Source organism: Etheostoma spectabile, chromosome 2 (genome assembly GCF_008692095.1).
Source record: "Etheostoma spectabile isolate EspeVRDwgs_2016 chromosome 2, UIUC_Espe_1.0, whole genome shotgun sequence".
Classification (NCBI taxonomy): domain Eukaryota; kingdom Metazoa; phylum Chordata; class Actinopteri; order Perciformes; family Percidae; genus Etheostoma; species Etheostoma spectabile.
This window is the reverse complement of record NC_045734.1, coordinates 9,397,711-9,422,966: the sequence shown is the minus strand read 5'-3', so window position 1 is coordinate 9,422,966 and position 25,256 is coordinate 9,397,711. Positions and strand designations below refer to the sequence as shown.

At 39.5% G+C, this 25,256-nt stretch overlaps 2 protein-coding genes across 5 annotated transcripts in view; both read left to right on the top strand.

The window, feature by feature from the left end:
- Positions 1-31: 31 nt before the first annotated feature.
- smad1 (SMAD family member 1) lies at positions 32-18,020 on the top strand. 2 transcript variants are annotated; one of them, XM_032540158.1, is made up of 8 exons: positions 8,502-8,963; positions 11,411-11,683; positions 12,064-12,083; positions 13,819-13,905; positions 14,150-14,162; positions 14,244-14,465; positions 14,691-14,947; positions 16,419-18,020. In XM_032540158.1, the coding sequence occupies exons 1-8, from the start codon at positions 8,564-8,566 to the stop codon at positions 16,560-16,562; spliced, it is 1,416 nt and encodes a 471-aa protein (XP_032396049.1). In that variant the 5' UTR covers positions 8,502-8,563; the 3' UTR covers positions 16,563-18,020. The 2 variants fall into 2 exon arrangements, with proteins under 2 accessions (XP_032396043.1, XP_032396049.1); XM_032540152.1 differs by lacking the exons at positions 13,819-13,905; positions 14,150-14,162 and adding an exon at positions 32-62 and having other exon boundaries at positions 8,391-8,963; positions 12,064-12,180.
- Positions 18,021-19,515: 1,495 nt separating this feature from the next.
- Positions 19,516-25,256, top strand: part of mmaa (metabolism of cobalamin associated A) — a 9,727-nt gene continuing 3,986 nt past the window's right edge. The window contains exons 1-6 of one of the 3 annotated variants that reach the window (XM_032541421.1): positions 19,516-19,581; positions 19,754-20,183; positions 21,776-21,898; positions 22,105-22,275; positions 24,034-24,119; positions 25,095-25,244. In XM_032541421.1, the coding sequence (XP_032397312.1) occupies positions 19,754-20,183; positions 21,776-21,898; positions 22,105-22,275; positions 24,034-24,119; positions 25,095-25,244 (960 nt within the window). In that variant the 5' untranslated portion in view covers positions 19,516-19,581. Of the gene's footprint in view, positions 19,582-19,661; positions 20,184-21,775; positions 21,899-22,104; positions 22,276-24,033; positions 24,120-25,094; positions 25,245-25,256 lie in introns of those variants that run through there. The other 2 variants (XM_032541427.1, XM_032541437.1) reach the window with 2 other exon arrangements.

Genomic DNA, 25,256 nt, shown 5'->3' with positions numbered 1-25,256 from the left:
CACACACTCACTCATATACACACACACACAGGGAGAGAGAGAGACCAGCAGAGAAAGAAAAGGTACTGTAAACTTTTTGTTTTCTTTTTCAATGTGCTAAATGAAAAGTTTCTTTATCCGTATGTTCACCTGTTGTAGTGTGCATGGCTCTGTCTGTAGGGAAGTAGACTCCAACGGTTATCAACTCAACAGTGTGTCAGTTGGCAGCTTCAAACTTTTTTTTTCTTTCTTTCACTCACAGTTTCTGACTGGAGCTGCACATTTAGCCACATTTTCATAAAGGTGCAAGCTAATTGTTATGGCTACGTGTTAAAAACAGCAGTGTTTTGATAAATAACTAGGCTATTGGAATCTTGTAATAATGCAGGATAGCTTACTGTATGGTACAGAAAAAAGAGAAAAGAAATGGTGTAAAAGTTCTGCTTTTGGACACTTAAACACTATTATTTGGAGTAAAATCACTCTTTAGCTGGTATTAGTGGAAGCACTAGTAAATGCAAAGGCATAATACTGTGCACAGTGATTATGCAGGAGGTGAAAGATGAAACTGCCAATGGTATAGGGCTATTTGGTTCGTTAAGCTACAGGATGTGTCATGCAAAATAAATGTAATGGCATATGAAATGTCAGAAAATTGTAAAAAATGCTCATGACAATTTCTAAAGGACAATGTCCCAAGATGTCTTCAAATTGTTAAACCTAAAAGATTTTCAATGATTTACAATGATATGAGACACAGACACAGGCAGCAAATCCTTACATTTCTCTGAATATTTTGCATGTCTTCCTTGACAAATATCCTAAGTGATAAATAATTAATCTTTTAGCTCTCTAATATATATTGGTATGGTGGCAAACCCATGGTTTATGGCTTTTGGTTTATTAAACAGGATGTGATGATCTGTGGTCTTTTTGCATCATGCACTTGTTAACTGATATTACTTTGATGTCACTGAACTAGTTTATAAGGAAGTATACATGCAGTATAGTCCACCACTCTGGTTAGAAATTTTTAAAGTTTTCATAATTTCACTGTCTTTTGGCTGGTGCAAACTTGCTGAGGCTATATCAGCTGGTGCACCAGTGTGCTGCAAAGGACATGTGTTTAGTTATGCCAATGTGTTTATGAATTTGTGTCCATAAATGTGTATGTGTAGATAGAGAGACAGGAGGGACAGTGAGAGAGAGAGAGAGAGAGAGAGAGAGAGAGACCCACAGCAGCTAAGGCTAGATCTCCTGACATTATTGAAGATGACATATCAGATTACCCAAAGGACAGGAATTTGTCCTTGTCCGTGATTTACTTCCAATTGTTTTATCGTTCCTGCATTCTCAAGGTATGCAGCTTTAAATTTGGTTTGACAATTTAAACAAATGGTGTTTTTATGGGATTGAAATGACTGATTTAGTTTTACATCAGGATAAAGCCTCTTTAATAAATGGCAATGCAGATGTGATTGTCAGATGATGTCATCCGCTTCATTTTGTTCTTTATACTTACAAAACATAACATTATATTTGCCTCTTGATGCCTAAGTCAAAGATTACGATATGTCTATTTATCTATCTATCTATCTATCTATCTATCTATCTATCTATCTATCTATGATCATAGCAAAGGCAAAAAACTACTCAACAACAAGGTGTAAATATAGGTTAGCAGCTGTATCCAGAGAGTCAGTCACAACAGTAGTGAACAACGTCAAAACCCTCCCGTATGTCTGTACGGCCCGCACCACACAGCCTGCCATGTGTTGGGGTGAGGTGTCCACCCTAACACAACACTGAGTGCCAAGCATGGTTGAGATAGCTGCTTGAAACCCCATGTGTTTGCTAGTTATGTCTGCAGTCGTGTGTGGGACTGGTGTGTCTGGGACAAAACAATCATGCTTATTGAAAGTCAGGACAATATCGTCCTCAATCGGAAAGGTTTTTTTTGTTTTCCATGTCATGCTAGAAGAAGTGTGACTTGCTAGAGTTTTCTCACTTGTATAGGACAAGATGTCTTTTCTAGGTCAGAGCTGTGGGGAAAGTGACCCCAGCGAGTTTAAGGAGCCTCCCAGGTCAAAGCCATGTCTAGTCACTAAGGGCAGCACCTCATGTCTGACTGTGGTTATTTCAAGCTTTGCTTTTCGACTGTTTCATAAGACACGAGTAGCTGTGGTAAATATCTGCATTTGCTGGCTACTATGGCTGGTTATTGAGTCTCAATACCTTTTTGGAACCAATTGATGTAGTATAATTGAGCTCATGTTGGGCTGATAAATTAGCCAATATATTTATTGCAAATACTGTATATTACCATGTTGGCTATGTTGGCAAATAATTAGCAAGAAATTGCATTACAGAAATTCTAAAGATGGAAGTTTATCTACTAGAGCTATAACAGACTTGTTTTTCAACTGTAAAATGTCCCACTCTGCAGACTGATCTCATGAAGTGGCGTATGTGTGACAAAAAGCCAGTGTGTGTCTTGATAATATGCCAATAAAGGCATACAAATTGGCATGTTATCAAGATGCATACTGGCTTTTTCGCATGTTAATGAACGCTGTTTGGATGCTGTTTGGTCGGGTGGAGGATAGGTAAAACCCAGGATTTTCACCAGGAGTATATATTTTCCTCATTGTATATATCTTCTTATTTTTACTTTTTATATTGTTTACTTGAATGTTATGTTTGTCTGTGGACCAAATTGGTTAAAATGTCTTGTTGTCACCGTGGGATAGAGGGAAACGCAATTTAGATTTCTTTGTATGTTTTGACATGTGAAGAAATTGACAATAAAGCTGACTTTGACTTTGACTTTGAGGAGATGGGGGATTGTGTCCCGCGCGTGGCGTCTGCTTCGTGTCCCGAGTGGGATGTTTATTTTCCACATTTGTTGTTTCCTAAACCCAACTCTGTTCTTCTTTACCTGATCCAGTTCTTAACCCAACCTCTTGACTTTAGGAAAATGCCGTGTATGTTTACGTGAAGTCATGATACCACATTGCACTCTGCATGTACTTTAGTCACAACTCTTTTAAGGAATCCTATTAAAAATGATTTGGAATTTGTGTTCATGTTCTTTGATAACATAGTTCCTGGTTAAGTTAAATTTTGTCTATTTAAGACCATTGTAGTTAGGCAGTTATTGTGCAGCTTCTTTTGTTTAGACACTTTTTAATATTTAAGAAGTTTGACTTCTGTTTATTGAAAATAAAAGGTTTTTGTCTTATGGGACAGCCCAGCTAACAGTTATTTTCATTGTTGATTAATCTGCAGTTAGCTTGTTGAATAAATCATTTATTCTAAAAAATGTCAAAAAATAGAGAAACTTGCTCACCACAGTTTTCCAGCGCCCAAGAGGACATCTTCTAATTGTTTATTTAGCTGACTAACAGTCCAAACCCCAAATATATTACATTATAAATGTATATATATTATCTACAAAGATTTAAAACCTTGTAATAGCTCATAACTCAAGTGACATTGAACTCTGCGATAGCTGCTATTCTGGAGATGCTTTCATTTCATTCATCCATTGCTGCATTGCTATGATTTGCATTTATAAAAAAGCATATATATTTCTTACTGTTGTGTGACTCTTTACTCAGTAACGACCCGTGAAGGCACTTAATCGAGATGTGCTCAGTGCAGAGACCAGATATACGAGTGTTTTCCATCTCTCTCTCTTTCTCCAAAACAATCACTCTGTCTTACGTCTGTGGCTTTGCCGTCACTCTCACTTTCGTCTTCTCTTTTTCTTTCTGCACCCCCCCACCTCTCTTTATCTACCACTCTCTCTCTTCCTGCACTCCTCTGTTTATAGCCAGTGACTCCATTGAGCGGGGGCTAATGGAGGCCCCGTCCAGGACCCTGCTGATAAATAATGTAGCTTCTTTATAATGCTCCGTCCCTGGGGAGGGTCCAGAGAGCATCATTACTGCCTCCTCATCCTACACAGCCCAGTCCTAAATTGATTAACAGACACTGGAGCGGTGCAAAATGATCCATGGAGCTAGTGTAGTGGCTAACAGCTCGCATCAGGTGGGTCAAAGCCCTCGCCTGTCAGTGTCGCATGATCCCATTCTGTGCTCCCATTAGCCTCAGACTCTGTCCTGTGGGCTAACGGCTGATGCCCATAACAAGCTACTGCTAACACAATAGCGAGAGAGCACTGCTCGGCCTCAGCTGTAGGGAATGTCAGAGTGGTTTTTATGGAGCTGTTTTGTAAATGATGGTGTGTGTTTCAGCTTTTATAGGGAGGAGAGTAGCGGCCAAGGCCACTGCAGGCATCTGTGTGTCTCTTCATTGATTGGGTGATGAGGCTCAAAGATTGACGACTACATATAGTTATTGGATGCAAGTAATACACTGAATCATGTATTTAGGGAAGAAAATAAGTGCTAAAACGATTAGTCAATTGATAGAGAAATAATAATGATAATATAGATAATCACTTAATCGCTCAAGTCATCTATCTCCCAAACATTGCTGCTTTTCTCTGTTTTTTATTATTGTTAATCAAATACTTTGGTGTTTTGGGCTGTGTTGGCACATTTTTATCTTTTAAATCATAAAGGAGGAAGTAACACAAAATGGCATTTCAGTATGGTTATTATTTTATTTTGTATTTGGATTAGATCCAACACTCATTTTTGAATGTTGACAGACCAGCTACAAAACTGCTTGCACGTGAACACCAAGTCTATTTAAAGTGAAGTTTTCAGAGAGTCATTTGGAAAGTTGGTGCAGAAAAAGCCTGTTTATGTCATGCGAATATCCTAGTCTATACATAGGTATAGGAACAGAGAGGCACAATGGCGCCTTTATATTTTGACTGTCTCACAGACAACTCTAAACTAGCATTGTCCTAAGAACCAACACAAAGCCATATCAGACCCTTTAAATAAGCATGCGGTCCAGCCAGCAGTCTGATATTTCTAACTGTCAGGGTTGGAAATATCCAAGAGATATGGTCTCCAGCTGCAGCAGAATGACAGCAGAGGATTATGAAACCTGCTCCAGATGTTACAGTACAGAACTTTCTGGAATGGTCCATCTGAAATGGATTAAATGTTGTTTTTCTGCAGCTAGCCCTGAACTTGTGCTGATAGCGCTGGCTGTTACTGAGAGGCCATCAAAGCAGCTTTGTGGCTGGAAGTGGCTAAAAAAGACTCCTTGTATGTCTCGCCAATGACCGTACAAAGATGATTTTGCAGTTATTGCCTTTTGAACTTTATGTTGTTTTGTTCTTCTCCACATTCACATTCATGTACGTCTTGTCTATCTTGTGTTGAGTCAGACAATGACAAGGTCACAATGTAGTGCAATACATCAGTTTTTGAACATATTTAAATTATATTATACTAACAATAATGAGAATGGTTATACGGTAAATGTTGAATGAGACACCAGCACAAAAATCCCCAAATTTCAATGGCAGAACAAGGGTGCGAGCAGAGGCCATACCCTTGACAGTTCTGATTACAGTTGGGTATTGAACCTCCATACCATACTTTCTTGCCACTTAATGAAATTTGTGCATTCTTGTCACATATCAAAAGCTGGAATTAAATGTTTGATCAGATTTGTAACCTTGCGTAGAAATAATTCATAAATCCAAAGAAAATCAATGAATCGTTCAAGTCCTTTTTCAAGCAAAAAGGTAAAACATTGGATGGTTTTAACTCCTCAAATCTTTTGGTTTTTGAAAATGTCAAGCAATTTGAATGTTAGTTTGGGTTCTAAGAACTTGTGATGGGCATTTTTCATTATTTTGTGATGTTGTTTAGACAAACAATATGTAAATTAATCGTTAGCTGTTTGATTAGTGGCTAATTTTAATTTGCGTATTTTTTGACGGAATGATTTTAGTCAGTTTGTTCAGACAAATTTCTTGTACGGCTGCTTGTGTTTAGAGAACATTCAACATTTGTAGACAACATGTCTATATTCCTCAAAATTAGGTATCAAAAGAAGGTTTAAAAATAAGTGGTCTTGGTACCACAGTCAGGCATTGTGTCGCCCTTAGTATCAAAATATTACAAAGGATACCCAACCCTAATTACGAAAATAGTTTTATGTCTCTGAAATGTGAGGCAACATTACTGCAATAAAGCTACTTCAATGCCTAAACAGGCGGGAACAGAGGCCACGCCCATAATATTTGTGATCCATCCTCCTCCACTCTTAACAGTTTCACAGCAAAGGAAACCGGGAAAAAATCGAGAAAGGAAGATGAAAGTCAGGGGTGGCCAGTTTAGGAAACTGTCTTTTTCTCTCCCACCCTGCACCTGTGGAAAAACCTGCAGTTCTCAGCAAGAGGAAGTGATGTCATGGCTGTTTGGGCGATGACAGAAATGAAGACATATTTATTATTACTTCCGGTCTCTGTGATGGTTAAAATCGGTTCTCTTAGGATGCTAGTAGTTTGTGATATCATAGTGGGGTCTTGAGGCACAAGTGATATCAGTGTTGAGATATGTTGTCACTTGATCTGTCTCTCTGTCTCACACACACAAACACACACACACACACACACACACACACACACACACACACACACACACACACACACACACACACACACACACTGATAAGCCAATGTGATTCGGGTGGATAAGCTAAGTATAGGTACCGCTTGTTGCTTTCCTGTCAGTGTGGTTAGCAATAGTAAGAGTCCAGGGCCCCCACAACACACACTACACACAAACACACACACACACACACACACACACACGTTGTAAACAGCACCTGTTCTCATCAAACTTCCCTGCCTGTTTGTCAGTAAGATGTAGCCTACACATGCAGTAGCTGACAAAGATAGAAATGGCTATTTATCCCATAATCTGAAAGGCCAAGAATAACTACAGAGCAGTCTTAATGATGTATTTGTTCCTGCTCGTAGGAAATCTAATATACTGCAGGCTTTACTGTAGGGAGTGATGCATCCTCACCCATGACTCAGTGCGGATAAAAGGTGGTGGATTTCTGACAAGCTGTTATTTGATTGTAGGATAGCATCTGAACATTTGTGCAAAGCCAAACCTCAACCATAACTGTGTTTTTATCTTCCCTAATTGCATTCAGAAAAAAAAAAAAACTTAACAAGAAGGTGGAACCGGGAGAGCTCAATGTGCTCTTGTTTTCCGTTTTAAAAGCTAGAATGTGTGCATGTCCTGGCTACTGAATTGGTCCTGTGGGACCCCAGTGAATGGGCACATTTATCCTGGGGTCCACATGCACTTCCTTTTTATTGTCCTGCACATTGCCAGATTCCTGCCCAAAACCAGTGTTTGTCTGTTGGTGGTTTTAAAGCTTTATAGAACATTTGCCTCAGCAGGCTACTCATTTAAAGTCTCCGTCTGAAAGACCTTTTCATATTTCACATATCTGCAGAGTCGTCAAGCAAACACTTGTTTTGCTCTATCTGCTACAAAGTTGGGTTTGTGATAGCATCGTAGAGGATTTTAAAAATCTTTGAATTGTATTCATGTCAAGTAAATCTATGGGTTCGCCTAATCATGACTTCTTACAAAAACTATACATTTGGTGTTGTTTGGTGCAGTATTGAAACAATTAGTTGATTAAATGATTAGTCTCTCTTTGTCTGTTTTACAGTGTATCATTGGAAATCTAGCCATAGGAAAGTGTTTTATTATTATTATTATTATTTTAATAATTTATTTGAGAATTGATTAATTGACAATGAACATGATCATAACTTGCAGCTAAAGCTGTCAATTAGTCAGACAATGAATGTTTTGTACTGATGTTCAGACAAAAGGAAAACTTCAATTTTAAGACATTCATTTGGGCTTTGGGAAACTTTCACTATTTACCGATGACTTATAGGCCAAACATTTTGAGCTGCCATATAGCTATTGTGTTTAATAGATGTTAAAGAAATGGACAGGGTAGCAGATTTAACCTGTGAAAGAGTATACAGGTCTGTAAACTTTTAATCGGGTGTTAAACCTGCAGGCCAAATTCCTACAGATTGTGTAGGCTACATACTGTATTTTAAGTCCTTTACTGTAAATGACATTAGTGACTGTATGGGACAAGCAAAACGGACAGGAAGCTATCCAGAGAATGCCTGGTTGGAGCTGATGTTCAGAGGAGGGTGTCTGTCATGACTCTGCCAGTTTCCCAGAAGCTATGACAGACATGACCATAACAGCTTTAGTGGTGACATCATCGCCTTATCAAAGGTTCTGGCACTCCTCTGGTGGGACGCCAGTGCTGCTAGTGAGGCAAAAGGGGGAGACGTTAATGTGTACCATAGTTTCTACAATATTGGTAGAGAAAGGACACAGCAAGCATGACTGATCTGCAGAAGTGTGTTTGCAATCTCTTAATTTTTACTGATATATGCTAAACTACCTCTTCTTTTCTTCTAGTAAGTGACTGTCGAGGGGACCTGATCGTACGTCTTGGAAGCTTAGGATTATCTGAAACTCCAAAAGGACAAACACACGTTTTACCCTGTCTCTTCTAAGGCTGAACTGTCCACCATCGCTGCTCACACTTTTTTTGGACAGAAAGGAGAGGGGAGGAGGGCGGCTTGTCCAACATGAACGTCACCTCGCTCTTCTCCTTCACCAGCCCGGCGGTCAAACGGCTGCTGGGTTGGAAGCAGGGAGACGAAGAAGAGAAATGGGCAGAAAAGGCTGTGGATGCTCTGGTAAAGAAACTGAAAAAGAAGAAGGGAGCCATGGAGGAGCTGGAGAGGGCCCTCAGCTGCCCAGGTCAGCCCAGTAACTGTGTGACAATCCCCCGCTCGCTGGATGGACGGCTGCAGGTGTCCCATAGGAAAGGTCTGCCCCATGTCATTTATTGTCGGGTGTGGCGCTGGCCCGACCTGCAGTCCCACCACGAGCTGAAGGCCCTGGAGTGCTGCGAGTACCCCTTTGGCTCTAAACAGAAGGATGTGTGTATCAACCCCTACCACTACAAACGAGTGGACAGTCCAGGTGAGTGATATGATCCTAAAATAATTAGGGATGCACCGATCCTATCAGGGCCAGTACTGACCTTGTTAAGTGAACTATGTGACGGACCCACATTGTCAGTGTTTTTATCAAACCACAATCAGTTACATTCATTTAGTCGCGGCATTCCTTGTGTTACCTTACATAAGAATGATTCCTATGAGTTTCACGCAAATCTGGGAGAAAGAGAGCAATGGCAGATACTCTGAGTTAGGGCTGGGCAATATGGAGAAAATCAAATATCACGATATTTTTGACCAAGTATCTCAATATCGATACTGCAACGATATTGCAGTGTTGACTATTGATGCTTTCACAAAATATTTACACAATTTTTGATAAATAATCAGTAATGTGGATATAATGACTAAGTGGGTAAAGGCAAATAACATAACAGTTACAACAGTCTGGTAAGTTCAGAAAATTACATCACTTTACTGTAATGCAGCCTTTATAACCAGGAAAAAACTCTTATGCCATATTACGATATCCAAAATTGTCGAGCAAGTCGATATCTAGTCTCAGATTATGATATCGATATAATATCGATATATTGCCCAGCTCTATTCTGAGTTGAGGTAAAGCTGGACCGTTGCATCACAGTTGCTGACACAGTATAATTTTTCCACTGCATTGCCTACCTTTTTTCTGAAAGTCTTTTTATCTGTTCAAAATGATAAGAAAAACCATCCCACACTTTTTATTTAAAAGACTGATATGCAAAATATTTGAAGAGGACATTAAATCCAGGATCATGAGATTTTGCTTAAACCCAAGTTCACACTTTACACATCAAATTAAATTAAAGTCATCCAATTACAATTATATAAAAACTGAATTCAATAGATCAGAGTATAATAAAACAGACAACACTAACTCCAATCATATAAAATATAAAAAATAAGAAGACCATATGTAAGTAAAAATCTAATTCAAATAAAATTAGGATGAGCTCTCCCATTAAAACAATTCCAGAGCCTTGGGGCCTTCACTACAAAGGTAGTGCTACTTGGCCTCTTACTGAACAGAAAATAAGGGTCAGCTGACAAGATAGAAACAGCTGTGTGCAGGGTGCTAAGTGTGTAAAAGGCCAAGAGTGTGTGTGTGTGTGTGTGTGTGTGTGTGTGTGTGTGTGTGTGTGTGTGTGTGTGTGTGTGTCTGTCTGTCTGTCTGTCTGTCTGTCTGTCTGTCTGTTAGTTCATGTGTGTGGAGCAGGAAATTCCATCTTGTGGGAGAATGAGGGCTTTGTTTTAGGCATGCTCTGTGCTGCTGGCTTTTTAAAAACATTTGTGCACACATTTGACACACACAGTCACACAGGCGTGTTACAAAAACCAGGATACACACCCACCCACTCTCTCTCACACACACACACAGTCTCTCTGAGGATAGCTGGAACAGGAAGCCAGTCACCCACACACAATTGGAGGAAAGAGTTGTTGCCTGCCTTGCACACTTTTTGTTTTAGCAGCGGGTGGAAGATGGAGGGCTAAGGTGATTAAACCCCACAGCACCTGTCTGTCCACGCGGACCCCTCCCCTTCTCCCCTAACACTGCCCGCCTTCACACACATCCTGTCAATCTCCCTTCACTATTCAACCAAAAACTTGCTCCACATATAATCTTTGAAATAAACTGCTACAATAATGCATTGGGCTACCTGCAGAAACACTGACAGCAGCGCGGGCCCTGTCGAAAATTTCAGCACCAGCTTTATTTATCTGCCCAGGTATTTAGAGACACAAGTGGAACGTATATATCTGTGGTTTCTATGTACTGCACCTGAATTGCCCTCACAGCAGCCAGGATATTTACCCAAGTGATGAATTCCTGGAACGGCTTGCCTCAAAATGTCTTTTCAGAGCAGAAGCCTGAGAGTCTGGGCCAAATACTGCTGGCTAAGACTAACAGGCTGGAAACTGACATTTGAAAAATGTAGGGACATCTGCAATCAGAATGTAGAAACATTGTGAGTGCCAGAAAGATACATTTTTTTTGTTATGGAATCAAATCACTGTTTGTATGGATAGGTCAGTTATCACAGTAGTAACACAAACAATAAGATGAAGAGACCTAAGGAGGCAGGTAAGAAACAAAATAGAATAAATTATGCAAAATAAAGTACCGCAATACAAACCCTATAAGTCCTGCTCATTGATTTACAACATTGACCTACAATACATCATAACAGAACAGAACAGAAATGTGCTACAAGTTATCTAAAGTCCTTAATAAATAAATAATAGTGCTAAGTGGATAAATTGCAAAAAAAAGTATTTTATATCAAATCAGTGGTTGGTTTGCCTTCAACATTTTAATTGAGTTAAAAAATCTAAACACACTGCAAAAAACACATATTGATTGGTTGCAGAACTTCTGATGCATCAAAGCACTTCATGTTTTGACCATTTAAATTTTTTATTTCTCAGTGCTGCCGCCTGTGTTGGTACCGAGGAACAGTGAGTTCAACGCCAAGCATACAATGTTGCCTCGCTTCCGCAACCCTCTACAACAGAATGAGCCGCACATGCCTCAGAATGCCACCTTCCCAGAATCCTTTGCTCAGGCAAACACAATGCCCCCCAATTTCCCCAATTCGCCAGTGAACAGCTACCCAAACTCGCCAGGAAGCGGCAGCAGCAGCGCCACGTTTCCTCATTCACCATCCAGCTCTGACCCCGGCAGTCCATTCCAGATGCCAGGTGAGATCCAACAGTGAACCTTTCTCCCGATCTCTTCTCCCACCTTTGTGGAGCATCGTTTGCAGAGCATCCCAACACGTACATTACGTTTTAGGGGTAGTTTTTATCCCCAGGTAATAAGGTTACTGAATGATGGCACAGCAGGAAGGAGGACATTTGTCACTATGTCTACTGTGCTTGGATATTATGGATGTTTTTAAAGTTATTAAATGGTATTTGTGTTATTGACTGGTGCTGAGAGAGTGCAAAATTCAAATTGTATCTCATTGCATAGGGTGCATATGACAATAAACTTGAACTTGAACCATTTTTCTTAATTTTTGTCTGTACTGAACAACAACAACAACTCACTTCTCTGCTCTCTGCCCTTCCTGATGCAGAGACTCCCCCTCCCGTCTACGTGCCCCCAGAGGAGCAGATGACTCAGGATTGCCCCCAGCCAATGGACACCAACCTCCTGGCTCCACCCTTGCCTCTAGAGAGTAACAACCGGCCAGGTAACCATGGCAGTTACAATCTCACACACATACCCCCGTCCTTGTGTTCACAGTGATATCATCCACATAATAATGTTTGCACCTGTTCGCCTTGATCTGCAGGTGCACAGATTTCTGGGAAGTCTGGTTGTTTTTAAAGCTTTTTTCTATTGTGGGCAAAATCCAAATACAAAAAAGAAAGAAAAAGCCCGCTGAGTTGGTATGCCATATCCTGACAGATAAAACCTTAACAGTGTGTGGAAAGGATCTGTTAGTTTACAGTGAGGCTCTGTTTGTGGGTGCGAGCCCCTGGGAAGCTCAAAGCCTCAGCAAATTAAGCCAGGCCTCAGAGCAATTTTATGAGGTCTATAAAAGCTGGGGCTTATGTCATCTCTGCTGGTGGTAATGACTTGAAACTCGTTAACGATAAGATTCACTAATTACCTCCAACTTTCAGATCTGAAATGTGGTGTATAATTGCTGCTATCTTGGCTTTTGTGGTTTTGACTTTATTGTGTTAGAGATATACATCTGAACCCTGCATTAATGAAAATGTATTAGACGATACAGAACAATGGACATGTATGGAGCCATCTGATTTAAAGGGTAACATCCATAGTTTCTATTAGTCATGAAAAGCATTTTACTTGCTAAGTTTATGGGTGGGATCTGAGAACGCAGAAACATTACTAGAAGTCAAGACAAATCCACAGGTTAGATAACTTTAATTGGAAGAGACAAAAAAGGTGAATTGTACAATTATTATCATCCATCACAGCTATATACTGACTTCCTGGAACAACTGTTACTTATTGTACATTGTTAACACTAAGTAAAGTAGGGATTGTTACAAATATATCAGATTTTTGTTTGTGACACCTTTACACAAAGCAGTGTCTATGAGTTACAAGCTGTGCAATCAAAGAGTGATTTTCCCTTCTCAGGATACTTTTTGGAGGCATTAAGAGGTAAAATATTCAGTATTTCAAAAGAAAAAAAGTAATAAAAACAACCAATTTTGTTTAGCATTATTTAATCTTTTCTCATATCATAAACTGGTAATAATTTCACAACCCCATATCTATTAATTCATGTTTTTATCCCTTGTTTACAACCTGTCTGACTGACTTACTTGTTCCTGTTTCTTGCCCCATCAAACTTGATTGTAACAATGTCGCCACATTCTCAAATCTCAGGAATTACTTTGGTAATGATGATATCACAACCGAAACGGAACTAGAAGTTTTAATAAACCAAATGTTGTCTTTAATGGTTAAATTTTACATTTGTACATAAACAAATCATGCAGGTGTGTTGGCAGTTGAAATATTCTCGCCTCATATTGGAGTAACTGGAATAACATTGGTCTGAACTTTAGTTTTACACACCTGACCATAAAAATATTTGTACTTTTTTATGATCATGCATCCAAGGCCCAAAACGTCTGCCCACACATGGTGACAGCAGTAGCGAGAAAAGCTGTTGTAATGTTTGCTGGAAGTGTGAGTTTAGGGAGTTTTTTAGTACTTTTCCACAAGCTGCATCCTGTACAGGGGAGCTGGTTTCTATTGTAAAACAGCTCTGGGAAGGGGACAGACAAAACACACCTGCTAGTCAGTGCCACGCTACAGAGGAAGTTTGGGAGAAGTATGTGCTTAGATAAACATGATGTATTCGTCTCCCTCAGAGTGGGTGAGGCCAGCTGGCACTGGCTCAGAGGGAATGGCCAGGCACCTTCTATTGACTGTTTTTCTGCTCAATAAAGGCTGACACACAGACCTCAGACAGTGGGCATACTTTAGAATGCATCTGCATTGATTTTGATCAGCATAAATGTACACAAATGTAGCCAGTGGGTCCTATATATTTATTCAAATCACTGTTATGGGCTATGGGGAACAATTTGCAAGAAATAATTGTGCGGATGAGTAAGATTTACAGCTGAGCCTCTGTAGCATCAGTGGCTCCTTCCAGATTGTCTGCACAGAAGTCTGCTCAGAGGAGTCTTAAATGTGCATTAAATGTGTCTGCGTGTACAGTGTACTCAGCTCACTCCTGTGACTGTTAATGTGTTTCCTGCGCAGATGTGCAGCCCGTGGCCTATGAGGAACCCAAGCACTGGTGCTCTATTGTTTACTATGAGCTCAACAATCGTGTTGGAGAGGCGTTCCAGGCGTCCTCCACCAGCGTGCTTGTTGATGGCTTCACAGATCCCTCCAACAACCGCAACCGATTTTGCCTCGGCCTGCTCTCCAACGTCAACCGCAACTCCACCATTGAAAACACCAGGCGGCACATCGGCAAAGGTGCAGTATGGAAAGCCTGTCAATTAATGCAATACACTGACTGTCAGCAGATGAGACTAAATCAATTCATGTTGTTATTATGAACAATAACAACAAATTGAGTAACCATTTTAGTGTATTGATTTCAAGATGATCACACTGAGGTTTTGGGCCATTGTATTTGCTGATGAAACAGCAGTGCTTCTCCAGGTGACCAACACTTTATTCTCTCCTGCTTCCTCACAGGTGTCCATCTGTATTATGTTGGTGGGGAGGTGTATGCAGAATGTCTGAGTGATAGCAGTATCTTCGTCCAGAGTCGTAACTGTAACTTCCACCACGGTTTCCATCCAACAACTGTCTGTAAGATTCCCAGCGGCTGCAGCCTGAAAATCTTCAACAACCAGGAGTTTGCTGAGCTGCTGGCCCAGTCCGTCAACCATGGCTTCGAGGCTGTTTATGAGCTCACCAAGATGTGCACCATCCGCATGAGCTTTGTTAAAGTATGCGGCTCAGATTCAGCAATGTTACATTTTGGGATTGTCTTCTTATATTTAGTATGAACTGACTTGATCAAGTTTTTCAGTTGAGTCACTGTTAATGCGTAATATCAGTGTGCCCATTGTTTGTTTTTAATTTTTATGACATCTCAGTGTTCCTGCGTTTTGTTCATAAATAAGTTTATTTAAAGGTGGGGTCTGCAATTCTGGAGAAAGATTGTTGATATTTGAACTCAACACCCATCCCTCCTGTCAGAACTTTAGCATGGGGCAGACTAACCGTCCCTCTCCCTCCCACTGCCTTTTCCTTTATGGATCCGTGGCCTTTCCCCTGTCCTGTGCAAGAGCACATACAAAAAAGTGTTGTGTGGTTTGGTCCGTTTTGCATTAACAGATACAGGACTGTGTATAAACACTGCGTATTTTTTAAAGCTAACTCACTGAAGGGACAGTAGCAGATTGTGAGGAGATATTTGCTGAATTTAACAAAAGGTGTTCTGAGTTAGAATCTCAGACTCCACCTTTTGGTAAACATTGGATTTAAAAAACAAAAACAATTTGAATGTTGAATAACATCTGCTCCAAAATGAACATTACAGGCAACAGAAGCATCAGTGCACATGACGCTAGTTAACATTACACTTGTGAACATGGTTAAAATGCAAAACGGTCTAACGTGTGGCTTTATTACACTAGAAAGAAGTCCAACACCGGGATGTATAACAGTCTGCAGCTAAAGACACAAAGTAGACTAGCTGCACTTTGAGCCACCATGGCCACTGCCAAAGTCAGAGTTGTAGGGTGCGTTCAATTGCACCTTGCAAGCTCATGGCGCATTCAGGCGTACCTTGAGAAAGTCGAGCTGTTGTTGTAAAGTACCTTTCTGCCATCTAGTGGTTCTTCTTTTTGTTGTTTAACAGCAATTGATTGGTGAAATAAGTTATTGTTATTTTAAATACATAATTAAAATTTGACGGTATGGCCTTAGGAATAAACAAGTTGTTCCTTAATGTTGCCAACTGTGGTTTTGACCTTCCTTTTTTTTTGAGTATCGGTTCACACACTTTATAGGCCCCGGCGCTGATTTAAAAGTATGGTTTTAGAACCGGTATCGGAGAATCCCAAACGATACCCAACCCTACTACAGTAAGAAGTAATTAATTTGTGGTTTCTCCTCACTTTCCCTATTTTATATTACTTGATGCACCTTTTCAATGAAAATCTATAGAAACACAATTGAACCCATCAGATTTTCTAATTTTTTTTCAGAATTGGGTATACATTTGAATGTTAACAGGGGACATTATGAAACAAAGTACAATCTTAACATGGACTCAAGCAGAACTTAACATCAACGCTGGACAGTCAAAATAGAGTTTGGACTTTAAACGTTAGAAACATGTACAACTTGTATACAACTTGTATAATACAACATGTGGCAACATTCTAAACTATGTGTTTTCATGTGTTACAGGGCTGGGGAGCAGAGTACCACCGCCAGGATGTAACCAGCACACCCTGCTGGATTGAGATTCACCTGCATGGTCCCTTGCAGTGGTTGGATAAGGTGCTAACCCAGATGGGTTCCCCTCACAACCCTATATCCTCCGTCTCATAAGTTTCACTGTCCTCAGCCCCATAGCTGTCCATACCCCAGCATTTTGGTCTAAGTAGCAAGAATAGGGTCATGGATTGGCTTGTGGTTCAGCCAGTCTGCCTTTTCAGATAAGTGAGGTTTTGTCTGAAACACAAACTAATCTAGGACCAGTAGGGCTGGGCAGGTTGTTAAATGGGTTTGTTCTCTACTTGAAGGATGTCTGAATGGGGCACATTTACAGTCTGGGAGAGGAGTAAGTAAAGTGAGCGTGAACTGGAAGATACTTGATCTTTGTGACCAACTGTAATAATTAGACCATCACACTCATCATGACGCAAGAATCCTCCCTGATCTTGCTCCAACAAGGATTCTTTTTCATTGTTCTATTATTCTGATTCACAACTAGTTTTCATCTAAATATTCCCTCTGAAATCCAGATATATATGTGTGTAGTAAAAATAATTACGGGACATTCCAGGTCACCAAAATTGCAGACGGCTGCTGTCTACTGCCTGACTGCAATGAGGTTGGCATGAAATGTACTTACAGCATGTAAAAAGTTAGCAGGAACTTGGAGGTTGACCATTATGACTGAAAAATGTCATCATGCAAATCATCTCCAGATACTTCAGCAAGTACGTTGTTTCCTCCAAATGTTCTTTTTGAGGGCTAATTAATTAAAGCAGTACAAAGTTCTTAGAAAAATAAAATCCCATCTAACAGATTATGAAAACTAATATGCTAATAAAAGGGCAAAATTATGGGGAGTTTGAGAGTTTAGAGTGGGGTTTAGTGTGGGGCATTGCACTAAAAGGGAATTTCAGACTATTGAGAAAAAATACTTGTTTAAATGTTGCTCATCTTGTGTTACACTCATGTTTCAAATGGATTAAAAAGAAAAGAATAGTGTTTAGACATATTCACTATTAGAATATGTGCTGTGCAGTCTGGTTTTGCAAAGCATAGTTTGGTTAGTGTAGCGTTACACATTTAAGACTGGTAGCTGAACACCACATGAAGCAGAGTGTAGTTTGTCCCTTGCTGTATACTCTGCAGACAAATCTAATGTATCAAATATGAGTCACATTAAGGACATCAATATTTCAGTGACTGTGCTTCATTCTCTTGTTACAAAACTTGTTAAGACTGATATGGGAAAATGTTGAGCATTCAAATTTTAATTGTCGACTGAGAAAAGGGTATCAGTTTTTTTTTTATAAAATGCAGATTTTGCCATTCAATTCTTTTATGCTTTGAGCGATCCTCTTTGCTATTAAACTGAAGTACTCTTTACATTCTTTTTGTATTTTTTGAACATGTTTTCTGTTTTTTGTTTGTCTGCACTTTCACACATTGCCTCTTTGTTTTTTGTTTTATCCTTTGTGGTTTTGCTCAGTAAAACTCCCAGAAAAGCAGTTTTATTCCATGAATATCAAGCCTCTACTGGAAGATTCAATAAATTTGTTTCATTACTTTGCAATATTGCTGTCTCTTTTATGAACATTGTGTCAGGGCATGTGTATGCCTGTGTGTGTATCTGTGTTTTTGTGTGCCTGTCGGTTTAATTACAGGCCACCCATGCTAAGAAAATATGCATCTTGTTATTGTCAGGGACTTTCAAAAATATAAACCACTGTGTGTGTGTGTGTGTGTGTGTGTGTCTGGACGTAGACCTTCAATTAGGGAGGCACAACAATTACAAGTGCATCTGAAAGCCAACTGCACTAATGTTAAGCGTAATTGCATTTTCCAGGAAATCGCAGGAAAATGTATGAAATAATGTGTTCTCTTTTGTTTTATGGGGCACATTGTGACAGTACTGGAACAGTTACAACAATATGGGAATCACTGACTCAAATTTGTGTGTGTGTTGTGCGTGCAGGAGTTCTGTTTGACTGTACATGACGTGGGTGGCATGGTTGCACAGTGGTTAGTACTGTTGCCTCCCAAGAGTTTGCATGTTTCTCACAAATTCCACAGACAGACACTCGGTGGACTAGAGACTGAACGAGACTTAAAGTGTTGGAGTATCTACGCTGCATATTACAGCCCTGTGATGACTGATAATCCACCCAAGGTGTCTCCCTAATTGAATTTCAAACTGTTGTCTGAAAACCACATGTCATACAGATTTTTCTTGCAGTATAGTCCTATAAAATGCATTTTCATAGATTCAGATTTTGTGCATTTTGATTGCGTAAACAGCTACATTTTATAGTTTTATTTATTTTCAGTATTCCATGTCAAATTAAAACTCATATTTCCATTCTTTTACAAAAATGAAGGCCCACTATTTTCTTACTATTTCAATGTCTGCAATGTACTTTGTGAGTCCAAGAGAGAGTGTGTGTGCCAACTAAAAAGAGCTCAACAAATGATCCCTTATGATCCTTGCAGTAGCCTCTACCAGTCCTATTTAAAAAAAAGAATTTAATAAAAAACTTTTAATGATTTAATATTTCTACCAACGAGATGATACTGATAGACAAGTGTTTGTGGTTATGAATTCAAAAAGCAAGAAATGCAAGCTGTACATTATTACTGTCAAGAGATTGTCCAAAATACTCTGCAGCTCACAAAAAATGAACTTTGTAGTATAAATAAAGAATGAATTAGCAGTAATACCAGCAAACAAGGTATAATTAAAAATCTGGGAATCATAATTTTGGCACATGTTGTCAAGTTTGATGGATTTATGGAGAAAAAACAGCCTGTCAATTCAGATGAGATGTGAAAATGAACCTTTGCTCCCACCTGCTGGCTACAGTTGTCTACTGTCATCATTAGACTTTTTGCAAACGACTTTTAACGTTCACATAATGTATATATATATATATATATATTTTTTAACAAATGCTGTCTCAATACATTTAGTAGATATCGTAGATTTTAAAGATATTTTTATTGAAAAAAAAAAAAAAAAAAAAAAAAAAAAAAAAAAAAAAAAAAAAAAAAGAATCGACGTGTGGTACGTCACCGGAAACAGGAAAAGGATGAATTAAACAACAACCGTTGAACACCTCCATGCAGCTGTTACGAGGTCAGCGTGAATTCTCATTTTAAACAATTTGTGTTATGTTTCATTACCTATGTTTGTGACAACTGCATTTTCACTCTCAGGACGGGCAAACGGTACATGTTTCAGGATGAGATACCGCAAAGGTCATCGAAAAAGTTAGTCACCACTGACTCACCTTCTTTCTCCTAGCTAGATGCCCCACATTTACCATAAAATGCGACGGTTTGGCTTCTCCCTTCTCCGCCACATCTCCCTTCCCTCCTCATTCACTGTCCCCTCAGTCACCCGGACTTTCTGCTGCCTCCACCATGGGGTCTTGACTGGTTCGCACGCCTGTTCCCAGGGCACCTTCCCGGCTCGTTGCTGCCAGCACAGGAGGAGTGTGAGCACAGCCCTCAGGCAGCACATCCAGGACCTGAGTGGGCCTGAGCAGAGGCTGTTGGACAAACTGTACGAAGGGCTGATTGGGGGACAGCGGGCGTCTCTGGCTGAGTCCATCACTTTGGTGGAGACCCAGCATCCCAGGAAAAAAGAACTGGCCCAGGTGCTGCTGCAGAGGGTGCTGGCCTACAGGAGGGAGCAGGAGACTCGCAATGGAGGAAAGCCAGTAGCCTTCAGAGTAGGTGTGTGGCCCGTGTTTGAGTGGCTAGTGTTTTGCCTCCGGTTAATCATGTGTGAAGACAACACCAAGTAAAGTGAAACTGTGTCTTCTATGAAAAACGGGATGCGTGCTTACAGTAAGCTGCAAGGAAAGTACCTCCTGTGCACTATACAGCTCTTGGCCACTTCGTTTGGTACACCTATACAATTTACTTTATGTAAGTCCATGCATTAGAACATTAGCAACACCTTTCAGTATAATCCAGTCCAGTTCAACACTACTGCAAAGTACAACCTTACTACATATACTGTAGTTAATTGAAACCTCTCTAGCAGTGTCATTCAAAACTGAACAGTATTGGCTTTGTAAAGGTAGAGTTTATGACTGAGCAGTTTAATTGGATTACATTTTTACAGGTGTACTAAAAAAGTGGCCACTAACGTATGTACGTATGCCATGCCTCCTTAAAGTTCCTTGCAAGTAAAGAAAAAACACACTCTGCTGTGTGTCAGTTAGTTTGTGGTAGTTTGATTAAACACAACATTATTTATAATTGTGCACCTGTTAGCTAGCCTGGAAATCCAGAATCCAAAAGAGTACGGGTCTGGCATTGATTAATGAAAGTTGCCCATCTTGAGGGGCAGCTCCAAGCGTGCAATTGAAAATCTCTCTGCACACAATTAACACTATAACACTACGACCAATCACAACAACACACCGGGTGACGTATCCAGAGCCCCATACACTTAGCTACCAGTGGAGCTAACTGGTGGATTAAACTGTCGCCATCTGTTTATTTTGTCTCTGGCCCGCCTATATCAGATACACCGATGTGATTGGTGCATTTCGTCTGTAAGGGCATAGTTAATGAGCAGCGTTACTCAATGCCTAAGTTACTTGCTGATCAAATTCAAATTGTGCTCTCGCGAGAACTCTGGCTTTCCGGGGTACCTGTGAGCACAATATGAGCTCAAATTAATTTAACTTATTGAGAAAAGATTTACAAGACACAAGACAGGGCCACAGAAATGCACAACCCATGATCTAGGGTTGTGAGGCTGGGGGAGTTGAATGGATTTTTTCTCACTGTAAATTTCCATTTCAAAGTTTTCTTCTCAAAATACAGTGTTCCTCATGTTCCTCAACACAGAAACACGGGAATCTCCTGGATAAGTATACAAAAGTATTGACTTATTGTATGCCTACTTCTGAAGCAAACTCAAAATGCTTCATCATTGCATTTGGAAGAAAAACATTGCGCTATAGTTTCTAAATTAAAAATCTAAAAGTGAATTGATTTAAACTGTTGACTATTTTTGAGGTTTGAAGTTTTAAAATTGGTAGTTTTCTAGTTTTTATATACACAGGCTTGAATCTTGGTGACATGTGAGTGCAGTTCACCACACATGCATTTCACATGCAGATGCTCTCTTCATCTTGTCATGCCAATGATAATTAGATTCATCAGTTCAGTCGCCAGTTTAAAACCTGTGGGGCTGAGATTTACACTGCTACAATTTTTTTATTGAAGCCCGTTTTAAAGTTATATAAAGTCAGAGAAATCTGTATTTGGGGCCATTCGTTGCTGATTTGATTGCTTTGTTGATTTTTCAGGTCTTTCTGGTCCTCCAGGAGCAGGGAAATCGTCCTTCATTGAGGTGGTGGGGAAGATGTTGACAGGACGTGGACATAAGGTTTCAGTGCTGGCTGTTGACCCGTCCTCCTGCACTACAGGAGGTAAACATCATGTGAAACTGATGAAGCGCTGTTATCGGGTGCTTTACAATGCACAATAGATTTTAGTTGTGTGACTATGTTTGTATATGTTTTGATGTATTAATTAGGCTAAAACTATAGTATTTGTAGAATCAACAGCAAGCACGGTTAAACTATGTATGGCTGTCAAAGTCATGCTTCAACCAGACTCATCCCTCTCGTTGCAGGCTCTTTGATGGGTGATAAGACGCGTATGACTGAACTCTCCAGGGACATGAAGGCTTTTATCAGGCCGTCTCCGGCCTCAGGAACACTTGGTGGAGTGACCAGGACAACTAATGAGGCCATTGTTCTCTGTGAGGGAGCGGGATATGACGTTGTCCTTGTAGAGACTGTAGGTAAGACGCTGTGTTTCTACGTGTATCTCAAATAGGGTTGGGTACCAAAACCCGGTACCACTATGGAACTACTGGAATTGGACCGGATTGAAACGCAAATTTCGGTTCCTCATTTCAGTTCCACTTAATGTGTTGACTAAAATATTTTCCCTCTGTCACTCCGAAACAGACGTAAAAATATCACACTTTCTCTGTAGTCTAATGTTAGCTAGCTACTGTAAATATAGGCTATTTTTAACATGCCATATTTTCCCTCTGGGCCCTGGTTAGCATACCAACTCAACATTTACTTTGTTGTTACTTGTGTAACTGTTATTTATTGTTAACTTATTGTAGTTAGTGTGTTAGGTGACTTAGGTTTTCTTACTATGCATTTAGGGTACTATATTGTTATTTAAATCATTTTAATTTAAAAAAACAATAAAAGAGCCTTTCTTTGATGTCATTTTTCAGTTTTGTAAGAATCGGCTTAGAAATTGTAATTGTTTTAAAAGGACCGGTTCGGCATCGGAATCGTAAAAATCCAAACGATACCCACCCCTGTTCTAAAAGTGAATTTTCAGGCTATAAAATATAATATTTTTTATCCTCATTAAACAGATTTCTTTGAAGCAATTCTGGTTTCACCAAGTTAACTGACTTTTCCTGTTGTAATATACGCCTTTTAAAATACAAAGATTATATATTTTCATCCTATAAATTTCTTCCCCTTAACCCCCCCATCATATTAAACTCGTCTTTTCAGTTTAATTGTTTCTTTAATAAACAGAGAAATGGCGACTGAGTACAGTAGCGCATTCTCTTAATGGAGGGGGGGATTCAACACAGCATAGTATAAAGATGTTTTCTGTGGCAGTACTGTATCCATACACAGACGCCAAGTATTGATCTTCTTTTATAGAAATTGAACATGAGAATTTAACTTTTTGGTACTAGAATAATAATAAAATAATAAAATTGAAGTGAGATGAACAAACAGAGTAGAGTTTTTAGATAAAAAACAGAAATTGTTTTCCTTTGGGGAAATAATTAGAAGTTGGAAAAAAAATGTAAACATTGCAATACATAGCAGAATATCGCAATACGTTTAATTCCCACCCCTATTTCTCAGTAGGGCTGTATATTGAAACAAACTGTTTAGATGCTTGTGTCAGAAATAGCACAACCCCTTTTTGTGTGTTTAACAAAATAAGCCAAACCTTACTTATTCATCAATGTTCAATGTTCTAACATTTCCTTACAAAAACTTTGCCACATCAAATACAGTATAAAATGAATTAAACTGTGTTTTAAAGTCAGGAACTATCTGATTAAAGAATTAAGAAACTAAACAAAAATCGTTAAATTCGTTGTAACTCTCAGTACTCAGTTTTAATACTTAGTGCTACAGACACAATTTGATCAGTACAGTACAAAGTGTTGAGGTTTGAAATTATTCAGTACTAGTTTGTGGAAGCTCGTGAATATTAAAAAGCATTTTTAAACTTCTGAACAAATCCTGACCTAGATCCTTTAATGGTGAATTGCTTTTCATGTTATTTCTGTTCATACATGATACTGCAAAATCAATTTTACGTACAATGTCACTGCAGGATGCAGTGTTCATAGTGGGTTCCTTGTGAATTTAGTTTTGGATTGAGGATTTTCACTTGCTCATTGGCTTTCTTACGTTAGTCTGATTTGCAGTAAGAGTCAGCATTTCTATTTTGTCAAATTACTGATCAGTGGTGACACTTAACCCTGTCTTTTTGTCTCCAGGTGTGGGGCAGTCAGAGTTTGCAGTAGCTGACATGGTTGACATGTTTGTGCTGCTGATTCCGCCAGCAGGGGGCGATGAACTCCAGGTCAGTGAAAAACCCCAGCAGCAGCACCAAGCCCATCGGTGTAAGATCATGTTCCAACTTTTGGGAGCTGGAAGAAAGAGAATAAAAGATGTGTCAGGTTGAATTTTGCTGAAGTCTAATCTGGCAGGCATAAAGTTGGTTCTGCTTGGTGGGGTTATGACAGTTTACCGAATTTTGTCCTTTACTGCTGTTGTCACTATATAAGTTGCAGATTTGTTGGTTTAATTTGCACATAACTTTTCAGTTAAAAGTTTTAGCAAACCGATTCTAAGTGAAAGCACTTTTTGATTTTCACCGTGTTGAAGAAAATAGATGTTCTCTCATCTACAAATAGAATGACCTCCCTGCATGAATACATTTACAACTGTAGTTTGTTACGCTAAACTGACTTTTCTGTCCGCATTTGTATGTAAAGATGAGTATGTTGACAAAAACTATATGCTAATCAATTTATCATTAGAGCTAGATTAATGACTTAATTAGCACAACTCATTAGGATGATATTAGGGTGATTAGTGTGGGACATAAAGCAGCTCAGGTGGAATTTGTTTTGATTATTGTAATTATATCTTAAATGTAACACATTGCATTAAAAAAATTCATCATATCTAACAAACAGTAAACATATGTCATTCAGATTGCAAGTACAGTATTCCCAACAGCACGGTTTGCCTGAAACTACATTTCAAAAGGTGAAAGGCACTTTTTAGAGTAATCGTTACAAATAATCTTAAATGCTTTCACTGTTTTAGATCAGTTAGAAACAGAGAGTAGTGAGGGATGGATAAAAAGCAACAATATCAAAAATAATAAACAAGTAAACTGGCAGCCAACCCCATCTACATCCATCCATCCATCCATCCATCACTCTGTACAACGATCCCTCAGCAGATTAAGTGTCTCGACATGAGATTTATTTACAGTATCTCGAGAAGTAAATAAGCCTCGCTGTTTAATGCCAAAATCTCTGTCCAGGGTATCAAGAGGGGCATCATCGAGAGGGCAGACTTGGTGGTGGTGACGAAGTCGGATGGAGACCTGGTGGTGCCAGCCAGGAGGATCCAGACTGAATACACCAGCGCACTCAAGCTGCTCAGGAGACAGTCCAAGTCCTGGAACCCTAAGGTAGGTGTGTGT

Excerpts from the sequence above, each read along its gene's own strand:
- smad1 (XM_032540158.1), top strand. The coding sequence starts at position 8,564 with ATGAACGTCACCTCGCTCTTCTCCTTCACCAGCCCGGCGGTCAAACGG. Across the intron at positions 8,964-11,410 it reads CAAACGAGTGGACAGTCCAG|TGCTGCCGCCTGTGTTGGTA; the intron begins GTGAGTGATATG and ends TTTATTTCTCAG. Across the intron at positions 14,948-16,418 it reads TCCGCATGAGCTTTGTTAAA|GGCTGGGGAGCAGAGTACCA; the intron begins GTATGCGGCTCA and ends CATGTGTTACAG.